This window comes from Pangasianodon hypophthalmus, chromosome 15, assembly GCF_027358585.1.
Source record: "Pangasianodon hypophthalmus isolate fPanHyp1 chromosome 15, fPanHyp1.pri, whole genome shotgun sequence".
Lineage (NCBI taxonomy): Eukaryota > Metazoa > Chordata > Actinopteri > Siluriformes > Pangasiidae > Pangasianodon > Pangasianodon hypophthalmus.
The window spans coordinates 22,142,866-22,155,279 of NC_069724.1; the positions used below are offsets into that span (position 1 = coordinate 22,142,866).

At 38.1% G+C, this 12,414-nt stretch overlaps 1 protein-coding gene across 3 annotated transcripts in view; it reads right to left on the minus strand.

Annotated features, from left to right (window-relative positions):
• Positions 1–12,414, minus strand: part of bcr (BCR activator of RhoGEF and GTPase) — an 83,866-nt gene that overhangs the window by 32,908 nt on the left and 38,544 nt on the right. For all 3 annotated transcript variants that reach the window (XM_034311224.2, XM_026929035.3, XM_026929034.3), the window contains exons 2-4: positions 5,858–6,042; positions 2,848–2,952; positions 1,707–1,892 (exon numbers count right to left, since the gene is read on the minus strand). In XM_034311224.2, the coding sequence (XP_034167115.2) occupies positions 1,707–1,892; positions 2,848–2,952; positions 5,858–6,042 (476 nt within the window). The remainder of the gene's footprint in view (positions 1–1,706; positions 1,893–2,847; positions 2,953–5,857; positions 6,043–12,414) is intronic.

A 12,414-nucleotide genomic window follows, 5' to 3' on the forward strand; every position in this document is an offset into this window, starting at 1 on the left:
TTCAACTTACGAAAAAAACACTCTCATGTGTACACTTTTATTTTGTACTCATGTCCTATTTTTACGTGTCTCATTTGTGTTACACACTTGATGCATAATTATGTATATGTGTGTCAAGTTTCAGTTTAATCTTCTGGAAGCTTTAAGATCGAAACTCTGTGGCTATCGGGAACAATTAGCACACACCCACGCACACACACGCCACACGCACACACACACACACACAACACTCATTTACATACTGTTTCCTCTCCCTACTTTTTCTGTAAATCACCCGTAGCACACACACTAATTATCAGTGCACACACAAATTAGCCTTCCTTTGGGGTCTTACTGAAGAACTAGATATAGTTTGAGGTAAAAAGTTTCAAATTTACACATTAGCTACATTAGCCTTGCAGCTACAACATAAATTAAAGAAACAAGCATCGGATACCAAACTAAACCAAAAGTGTCAGTACCTAATAAAAAACATTACTTCCTACTGACTTGCTCAAAAAAAAAAAAAACCTCTTCCACTCTTTTCATTTTTGATGTTTGTTAAATGTAATACCTTCCATGGTTCATGTATTTTTTTTCAACGGTGTAAATCACCACAACCACGACTCTTTCAAATCCCTCCACCTGCTGCACTACACACGTGGACTGAGAATGTGGTTGGGCATCAGTCGAAATTATTTCTACTAGACGAATTAAATAGCATGTACGGATGCTAGGTAATCTTTTCAGAAGCAGGAAAATGACAGAAATGTGAAAAAAAGTGACAACAAAATAGAGTAAAGCAGTCTTTTTCTTATAATAAATAATAATTTTACCTGACACTCTCTGGAAGCCCCGCCCCTTCCCCACATTTTACATTAGTAATGTTTTGGAAATATGCTCTTTTGAAAGAGGCACTGATGTTGCACCCTTGCACCTCTCAAGGTAAACGAAGAATATTTTTGAATTCATTAACGTGAAATTAATGTAGCAATGTATGTCTGGCTAACATTAACTGAAGAACAGTCAAAAATGGCACTTTCAGTTGACGATTTTGACCGAAAAAAAAAAAAAATAAGCCTAGAATGATGGGATATTGGGGAGACACAAACTAAGAAGTGGGCCTCATGGAGAAAAAGTTGGCCTCATGAATACATCTGCCTTGAGGGGTAAATAAAGAAACAAATAAATGTAGAATAGAGCTTCTGCACAATCTGCCCTGACAAGGAGAATGAGGACACTAATCTATCAGCATCCAGAGAGAGAGAGAGAAGTGAAGTGAGAGAAGTGAAGATAGAGAGTTCGGGGATTCACAGTCCTTGTACTCTATGACTCTATTAATAGGCCTCTCCCTGAAACACAAAGCACACAGTGTTTCATTCGTCCGAGCTGCCTGGGTGAAGAAGATGGCATTGTGACAGCATGCCACCGTACTACCCACAATCCCCTGTGTGTAGTGCAGACACAGCACATACTACAGAGTAGCTTTAAGTGAATAAATACGTTGCTATTCATTAAGAATTTTCCGGAATGCTGTTAAAGATGATTCAGGCACAGTGGGTTGTGGAAGAACACAATCTCTTCCGTCAATGTGAAACAGGTTTGCTCTGGTTTGGGCTAGCAAGGTTTCCGTTTGTCTCACAAACTCCGGTGACTTCAGTATTATCCCAGGGCTGTTCGGTCACTTTGAATTAAAATCAGATCCAAGACAAGGGAAAGTGACTCACTTGTTTTTGGAAGAGGTCTCCCACACGCTGATGGTGGCTCCACTGTTGCACTCTGGGAAGGAGGTTGTCGTAGAACTCTTTGTGGATCTCGTAGAGCTCAGGCACTTTGAAGAAGATGGTCTCGATCTGCTGGATGGTCAGGACCGGCTGCGACGTGGTGGCTGCAGCTTTCAGTGGTTTCATGGGCTGAGAGACAAAACCAGAGAGCTGTTTTATAACGTTCATCTGATCAGATCTGATCATTAAATCAGTAGATTTGCTCATTCGTTAAACGTGACATAAAAATTAAGATTTATACACTCTTAAACAGACCTGAAATGCTTGGAGGTCTATGCAAACTTTTTTATGCAAGCTCACTATCCCATGATATCTCCCAGGAAATGACCATTTATCCATATTTAGGATTATTCTCCACATGTCTATAAATGTGTAAATGTAGCATGTCTGTTATGTTTGTGCATATTTTATTTGGTTTTAATTCTCCATGGAGACTGTACAACTTGACAATTAGGGGGGTAATTCAATGTAATCCAAGGGAAATTTCCATACAAGGTTTAAAGAGAATGTAAAGTCACATTTCTAAGAACAAACCCAAGCGTGAAACTGAGGTACAGTTTCTGAACGATACATTACGGAGGAACGGCCTGATTCAGGCATGTTTATATCACCTCAGTGCCAACCCCCTCTCAACAGACACACACACACACACACACACACACACACACACACACACAGAAAGAGAGAAAGCTGCATCACTGGCCCAAAAGGCAGATGGCTGCTCTTTCTATGTGATGTTGAGCACAGTGACATGAGTTAGGAACCTCCCTTTTCTTATAAAAAAAATAAATAAAAATAAAAAATTCACTAATTTAGGAAATCATGCCTATCACAAACTCTGCTACCTAGTTAATTTTGTTTGGCCAAAACAAAATTTTTTATATACATTTTTCATTAACTGTAGTTGATAAGTCATTTGGTTTGGTATTTAAATAAGGATGCGAAGCTCATAGCTGCCAGTTTAACATCACGCAAACTGCGAGTCTAATTTTTCAGCTAAAATGCCACACAGAATCTCATAATTATGCTCATAATCACAGTACTATAGAATAACCAGGAGAATATACATGTTAAGAGCTCTTACCAACAACAGCGCCTCCAGGTGGCTGAGGTAGACCTCCTCACTGGCCAGGATTGCAGACAAAACCCACTTACGCATCTCCAGTCCTTTCTCCAGGTCCAGGTCCGCCTGAACAGAGAGATGAAACACTATTACACACACACACATTCACAGAGCAGGAAATTCAAACTGACTTGTCTTTTCTGCAGAGTTTTAGTTCCAACTACAATTCCTGTATGAAAAAACTTTATTTCATACATGCCTGAAGCGGCAGGTGGGTCAAGTGTGTTAGAGCAGCCAGAAAAGTGAGGAATAAAAAAACTTGGGGGCATGCTGTTATAAGAAAATGGTGTGGTGTAATGCAGCCTGATGTAGTACCATCCTCACATTTTGCAGTAACAGCACATCCCATCATGTATACTTCTCTTATAACACAGCAGTTTGCCAATGATTACAATTTTTAAAAAATGTATTAAAGAACAACATGCTTTTTTAATCGATTTAACGTTGTCGAACATCTACAAAACAAGTTCTCTTCCATTATAATAGTGTAAACAGTAATTCCCTCATCAGCCTCTTTTTTCTTCCCTCTCTCAAAGTTAATAAAACTGAAAAATGAAGCTTGTCATGTTACCGAGAATCTGTTATGAAGTGTTAACACTACATATATATATATATATAATAGAGAGAGAGAGGGAGAGAGAGAGAGAGAGAGAGAGAGTCATGGTTATACATCTATTTAATGACAAAAATGTAGCTGCATAGAAAAATAATAGTAAAATGTATTGCTTTTTTTGATGGCAGATGAAACAAAGCGAGTGTTTATTCATAATATTTAGAGCGCAGCGCTCCTCTGGGAGTCTCCTTCCAAATCCACTTTTATCATCTTTAATTCATCCACATATTTATTATAATCCTTTTAAGGTTTCTGCTTGGCCTCAGAATTCATAAAAAAAAACACAGCAAACCTTAGACTTATTTTATTCAATAATAATAAGATAATTCATCTGATTCAGGACAGAGCCTTGTGCGGGGATTTTATTTCTCCAATAACGATAAGGAAAGGATCAAATAAAAAGCGAGGGGAATTTGGAGGAAGAATGCATGGTGAGTATTAAAATAAATCTGCTCATAAGAATCATTTCTGGCTGTCTGGAAGATGAGACACTAGTATAAAAAAATGACTCAAATGGAGCTGATGATATCTCATCAAGTATGATGGGGAAAAAAGGACTCGCTGGATATATGAGTGTCTGTGTGAGTTTATGTTCTTCCCTCTAGTTTATAGCATGTTCTTTTAAGATCTTTCCGGGCATCAAAGCCCAGAAGTTTACTCAGCAAATCCCTCTGCAAATCCATGTTATTACACACCCGGCCTTGCCTACATCTACAAATTAGATCAACATGTTCATGATGTTCATGTGCATGTGTGGGAGTTACAGATAGTCTGCATGCCAGTGTTAATTAAAAGCCATGTGGGAGCTGAATTCAGTGGTCAGAGTGCACTGGTTGATCACCGAGAGAGCGTATAGACTATTCCTCCCATCAGCAGAGCATTGCATTCATAATTCTGACAGCCAATGGCCAATTTTTCAATCTCAAATGTAATTACAGAGTGGGTATCTACACTATAAATCTCTTTTCTCTACCAAGACCACAAACGCTGCGGTCACTTATCATGGTCCACTGAAGAGAATTATGAATCTGATTATGTAACTCATAAAAAATAGAAAGAGAAGGTTGAAATTACTATTTTGAATTCTAATCCAAAGTTATGTTATCTAGTGATGTTTAGAAATGAATATGCAACGATAAACGTCATCAATAAATGAGTCCTCCATGTGTGGGCAATAAAAACACTAAAAAAAGGATTAATGGGGTAGGAGCACAATTTTTCACAATGTGCTGCAGGGACATAAAAGATGCCTCTTTCAGGGACCTCCAAGGTGTGAAGGGACAAAAGGAACACCTTCTTTTTTTCAAATTTAGTAGCCGGGTTTATTATTATTATTATTATTATTATTATTATTATTATTAGCATTATTACCAGCAGAAACACTGATTTTTCTTGTTCAATTCTGTTGGTACAAATTTCACCTTTACGTAACAATAAGACAATCTCAACCTCAGATGCTTCACCAGTGGGCCACTGATCATGTGATATCTGTTGTAGTTGGCCACAAGCTTCAAAATTCTGATGGACATTCCTGTCAGAAGTGCCAACACTGACAGATAGCCAGAAAGAAAGAAAAATTACCACCAAAAAAAAACCCTAGACAAAAGAGTTTCAGAGCAAATTATAGCCACTTGTCTGGAAAAAAAAATCCAGTCTTTAAATATTATTTCAGTTTAGTTTGTACAATACAGTGTTAAGTAGACGAGACACTCTTGGTATGTTTGAGAACAGGCTCCAAGGAAAAGTGTCACATTAGTCAGATGGCCTCTTTCTGTGTTACTCTGGCTCTTCTAAAAGTTTCTTCCTCATGATGTCTCGAGGAGTTTTTCCTTACCACTGTCACCTCATTAAGGATCTCTGTCTGGATTTCTGTAAAACTGCTTTGTGACAATGACTATTGAAAGCACTATGCAAACAAAAACGGAAACTGAAAAGTACCGGAATTTCTAGCGACAGCAGGAATATCATAACACTGACAATCTCAAAAAAACATTAGCTTGACAGCAGGAATATCATAACACTGACAATCTCAAAAAAACATTAGCTTGTTAGCTGGGTGACTCTTGGCATGTCTGCCATTTTTCATCATGCTCCCTGTCTCACTTTCCCCTCATCCTTTTTTCTTTATCTCTTCTTGATTTTTGTGTGCTGTTTATCACAGTACTATTTTACCCAGGATCTTTACACCAACTTTACGTATCGGCATTTGGGTTTGACATTCACCAACTGGGAATTTACATATCGGGGTTTAATCAGCAGGACAGTGGTCAAACTGAGTGGAAAAAAGTACATGTCCTGGTTAAAAAAATGTTCGTTTTGAGCTAGCATATTAGGCAGTGTGTGTTATAGCACACTTACAGACTTGGAGGACTCGAGTGAGCCAGAGGACAGTGTGTCTCTGCTGCTGCGGCTCTTGGAGCTGAGGTACGGCGAGGATGATGGAGAGTCATCGATGTAGGGCAGGATATCGTGGTGACGCCTCTGCTCCTCGGCCCGGTCCGCATCGTAACCGTATGTGGGAGGGGTCCCCGTGAATGGACCATCTGAAAAAGAAGGACAGAGGTGAACGTTTGTGTAAAATTATAACATGCTAATAAGAACATAGCACAAATCTTAAACATATGATGTTGATCACTGACATAGTACAACACTATAAAAGCAACCAGACTCAGACACAAGATCCTTCTGTATCTCTGTATTTTTTTTAGTTAAGACCTTTTGGTAACCCACACCAGAATCTCCCATATTTTTCTGCAGTGATGGGGTCACGACATTCAGCGACACAATCAAAACTCTGTCTGTCTGGGGTGAAGGGTTACATTCTTATAGCCCACATCTAAAAGGGCAGCATCTAGGACTCTCGCCCACAAAATACAGCCATGTGCCAGAGAATTAAACAGAACAGAATACAACACAACACAATCATGTCAGAAATCTGACATATTCATTAACAGAAAAAAAAAACTCCACATCTGGAGGTTTCCTGTGCATGTTTTGATGGGTTTTTTCCCCTCACAGGTCATGATGCACCCAGTACGACCTGTAACAACTAACCGTAAAGCCCGTTGAACAGGACGTGTCTTTTCACTGTATAACCTGAAGCCTTCTTCTCCTTCTTTGTCTTTGTCATTGCGTCCTGTTATTCTCATCAAGTCAAGTGACCTACTTTCACTCAGCACACGCTGCTAATTTCATTCTGACTATACAGAACGCTGAGCTCTAGCCTACATGCCTCAGAGGAAAAACCAGTGGATTTAGGCTTACGTTCAAATCTAGCTGCTGGTAGAACTACATCTCTTTGTGTAAAGAAAGAAAAGGTGGTATTATACTGTATTGTACTATACTGCTTAATACTGACACCACCAGCTGATGGCCTGCACACATGGAAATAGGTAAAGGAAATAAGTCTCCGCACCACAAGGTCAAGCTAATACATATTTGCAATGGGGAAAGAAAAGAAAAAAAGGAGGGCCACTGGGTTTATTAGAAGTGGGCCACCACGTTATGCGAAGATGTAACATATGGTACATTAGGACACTTGACTGAATCTCCTAAACGCTACAAGAGCGCACGCACACGCACACGCACACACACACACACACACACACACACACACACACACACAGTGATATTGGATTGCTAATGGATGATCTGCTATGCCAGTAAGAGTAACATGATAGCAGCTCTTGAGGGATGTTACAGTATAAAGTACATGATGAAACGATGACCTTGCTTTAAAGAGGCGTATTCGCTGCTTTCACTTATGGAAACCGATACTCTCCGTGTCCTAATGATCAAATATCTCTCTCTAAGTTATCAAGTATGTATTTGCATTTTACATTCAAGTCAGCCGTTTTGTTTACTAGCACACTGTAAACGTGCGCCTACATTTGTTACAGTCATATAGTCATACAGTCATCAATGACAGCTGTGTATGTGTGTGTACACAGGAAGCAAGATGAATAAGATCTGTGCTGCATGAATGTGACTCACAGAAGCCTTATCACCATAAAGCCCATCCTCCGCCTCGTATCTCTACTGTCCATCTATTCCCACTGTCCTCCATCGCACGCTTTCTTCCTCTGCTCCCCCGCTCTGTCTTATCCTCCCCCAGCTCCATGCAGATGGCCGCTGCTCTTTAGCTTTAGGGCCAGCAAGCTGCAGTGTGCACATGTGGGAGCATCATTGTTACTGTCTTTGTGCTTTTCCACAACTCATATTACTCCAGTTCAGTGATATAACATCTCTCCATTCCCAGATTCGAGCGGAATTAGAGAATTAGTTGATCTTTAAAGGAAATGGGGGGACACTTATAAATACACCACTCAATTTCTCAGAGTATGCAAACTCCTCTTATGACAGCTTGTTTAGATTTGAATAGGATACAGGAAATAGAAACTATTTATTTTCATTCTGGTTTATTCTGAAAAGAAACATTATTATGGAGTTCCTGCTTTAGCATTCAGCAAACCTCTCTTTAGTTGGAACCCAGTTAGAATGAAATAAATGTAAGGTTAATAACATTTTTTACACATAATAACCTAGTCTGCTTATAGGAAGCCTAATGTATAAATAAAGCAAATGCTGTGTTTAACCAGATTTTATTATTATTATTATTATTATTTACATTTTCAGAGCATACTTCTACTTTGCAGTGTGATTTCTTGTTTGCAGAACCATAGAGAAAACACGCTTTCTTCACAGAATGTACAAAGTCGTCGTCCCATCTTCAAGAACCCGGCTACAGCAGCTATCTGATGTCACATCTTCCTGTAGCCAGGCGTGCAGGAATGACAAATTCCGGACAGGAATTTAGGCCTATTTGGAAAGTTTTAGGCTATACGTTCTTTAAATCACACAGGAACAGCAAAAATAATGTTATTAACCTGTTAACCATTTTTTAAAATAATGTTTGCGAATATGTTGCAAAAAATGGAAAAATTCTGTTTGTTTTTGAGGTTTAATCCCTGATAGTATTATGTGTAATGCTCAACATGATGAAAAATAACAGAATGACAGAACTAACAGCTGGTAACAGAAGTGGTGACTCGAATGCCTAGGTGAACGTTTATACTCACCCTCACAAATAACTCAAGCTACTCGGCAGGTGAAACATGAAAACAACATAAAATTATTATCTTTTGTGACTTGGTAAAGAAGACCATGCACTTTAGTGGAAAATTACCAAAGAATTTTGTGTTTATTACACATAAACTGCACACAATCGGACCAAGGAGAAGGAGTTAACAAGATTAAATGTGCATAAATCTGGTGAGATATTTTATTCCTTCATTCAGAGTTTTATATAAAAGTTCATGAACCTGGGTGAGTTGCTATGGAAGGTTTCAAGACTGTCTGTTTGCACAGCATTAATGCCATCAGCAAAATGGTTCCAAGACACTCACACACACACATACACACACTTGCTACATAATTAATTATCTGAGACATCTGTTTTGCCCTTTATTGTAAACCTCTCTATCTCAGCCCAAGACCCTCTTAGGCTTTCGTTTATGGTAAAGTGGCCTTTTTATGTGGGGGGTCGAAAGAAATGGATCAGCGAGGCAGACTGGACACGCCCTCTATGTCCCTAGTGCTGCTGATTCCATTAAAGCACTGAAATAACGAGTGTGTGTGTGCGTGTGTGTGTGTGTGTGTGTGTGTGTGAAGGGTAACATAATAGTAAAGACAGAAAGACAGAAACATATCAATGACAAAATGTCACAGAGATTCCCCCCACGCAGTCAGATTGTCAAATATTAAATTTAAACGCCATTTAACTCTGGGGAGAAGAGAGATTGTAAAGAGAGTAGGAAGGCAATCAAAATTAAGTATCCAAAGAACAGCTTCAGGCAAAAATCTGACCGTGTGTGGATTTATTTAATGAGAAGCATCATTGCAGGAGACCGAAAGTGGCACTTGGATGTCTGCTAAGTACTAAATGAGACGGGAAAAAAAAAAAAGCAAACAAGGCACGTGGCACAGAGTCACATGTAAGCCTCTAATGTTTATATAAAAAGCCTAAAATAAAAACCTAAGGAGTGATTAATATGTTTCAAATGCCAACTTCCTGTCTTTATGCCAAGTCAAGACAGACGTCCCTTTTAAGACTTTGAGTCACAGCAGGAAAGGTGACAAATCCAATAGTTTATATTCCGTTTGTCTATAATTATACACCACAAAACAGAAATAATTATGTGTTCAAAAGTGTATGTGTTTAAAAGTCTTTGGATTATCATGCCAAATGCAAATAGCTTATTTTCCACACAATAAATCCCTCCAGAGTAAAACACGTAACCCTCTAGAACATTCTGCTGCATTTTACAGGATAGCTGTACTGCATCTAAAAAGGCTTCTGAGATGCCTATAGGTGTAGGCCTTCACTACAGTCCTGTTCTTAATCCTATGTTCTTAATCAGTCCCAGAAAAACATCTTTCTATCCATGCAATTACGTGCTAGGCTAGCACCAAGCTAACAGTATTGTACTTTTTTCCAAAAACTGCTGGAGTAGGCACATTACAATTACTGTGAAAATACTTACAAATTGTTTATTTGCACTGGAATGAAAACTGCCAAAACAGGAATAGGCAATGAAAAAAGTCATCAGCCAATCACATACTTGATCGTATGAAATGATCTTTATTCTCATTTTACATACTGCTTTGCATAATATACTGGTTTCAATTCCACAAATATAATAGTTTAGCAACATGAAGTTAGCTAGCTAAGTACCTAAAGACAGCACTATCTCACTAGTTAATGATACCCTTTCAGTCAGAGGTCTTTGACAATAGCATCTACCAACGTTTGATGAGAATCCCCTCTGTTATATATTCCAAATTTATAATTCCCTCTGTTATAAATTCCAAATTTATAACATATGTCAGTTCACTGCAGAGACAAGTCCTGCCTGAGGCAAAAAAATGATGATGACAATAAAATTAAGCCTTATTTTTTGGAACAGAGAATCAAGGCGGGACACTTTAAGAGGAAATAGCAGATAAAGTCCACGACAGTGAGTCATGTCTAAATTAGGAATCCACCTGAATCAGATAAAATGTCCACATTAATATTAGCGTTATTGTTAGCATTAAGTTTTACAGATACAATCTTAAGAGGTTAAGCAATTTCCCAAGGCAAATTTATTTAGAGGACTGAAGGCTGATGTGCTCTGCTCGTACTGAAAAACTTATGTGGCAACAATCCGTATACAGGGAGAAAAGGAAGAAAAAAAACAAACCAAAAAATTTTAATATTATGATTTATAATATATTACTTAACATTTTAAAATCAAATAACAGTGTTAGTACTGTATGTCACGACAAACATTTTTTAATTTATGACCAAATAATTTGTGCTACATACGTATAGTTACACTGTTATTTGGCTACATCTAAACTGTAAGAAAAATGGGAAATATCAAAAAAAAAAAAAAACTAAACACAATGAACATGGTCATAAGAAGTCGCTTAGTACCCCCATGCCACCAGCAGTCAAGACAGGAGCCTTTAAAATTTATATAATTTGTAAAAATCATCTTTTGGCGATATGGGACGTTGGTTGTTATCATGGTATCATGGCCCCCTTATGTCTGTAAGAGATATGATTAGGGAGAGAGGGGTGGTCATGGGGGCAAGAAGGATATCGATTTGCACCCCCAAAGGTTCAGAAACAGCATTGACAGTGACTGTGACTGTGACTCTGTCAGGCTTGATTTCAGGAAATCAGCTGGAACTGGTGACCTCCTACCGTGAATTTAATCAGACTGTGTCCTGAAGTAAAGAGAGTATAATCACAACAAACACTACCACTGCAATCAACGGCGTCAACCTGTGTTTATCTGTGTGTCTGGTTTTTGTCTTGTTTTGTTTTGTTTTGCTTTTCGTTTCTGACTCCAATGTATGTTTCTGTCTATGTCACCGATTAAAAAAAACCTGTACAGAAAGCATTTCGGTGAGAAGAGAGAGAAGGAAGGAGAAATCGTGCGCTGAGCAAAAGTCTTTAAAACTTAGTTTTAAATATCAATTAACACATTTTAAGTGTAAATATTTTTCCCCCTGATGATGTATGCCTCTATAGCATTGTGTTAATGGCATTTCAGAATTCCTTAATGCTGTACATTGGCACACAGCTACTAAAACCATGCTAACACACTCGGATACCGGCCCCAAAGAAGCAAGTCAGTAATATGCATAGTAGGTTTATACATAAAATAAGTATTGTAGTTTGCACAAAAATTTTGTTAAATTTCACTCTTTTCCCAATTGTCAACATTGGTATTTCATAATATACTGTAAGGTTAATGTTGCTAACAAGTAAAGATTATATCTACTAGCTTAGCAATAGTTAGTAAGCTAAATATTAATCATCACAATTGTCTCAAAAGACATCCTTTGGCTCCATAATACCATTTGTATAAACAGTTTCAGAATACACTGTGTCTGTAAGCAAAAAACTAAATACTAATACTAAAATACTAATATAGTCTGAAGCTGGTGCAAAGTGATAACCAAAATATTTTTGTAAAGAAAGATATTGATTCTGGCTACAAGATGCTGTTTTTACTATTTTTAGCTATTAGCTATTCTCAATTTTATAGATAACAGTATATCATACAACTTGACATGGTCTGAGGTGATTTCACACAATGCTACACTGGTAGCTATATGCTAAACTGGTAGCTATATGCTTCTCTAACTTGTTACAAACATTCAGACAGCAAATATGTCGTGGCTGACTACGCTCAGGAATCTCAGGAACAGTTTTCATTAATTAAATCAGGATTAACTCAGGTCTGAGGAAAGTCCAAGGCAAAACAGAAAGCACACAGAGCAGGGACTTTCTAATCTACAATCTGTCCTAATGGAAGTGTTTATCAGCTCCTAAATTTAACTCCAAGTGTTTAGGGGATTCT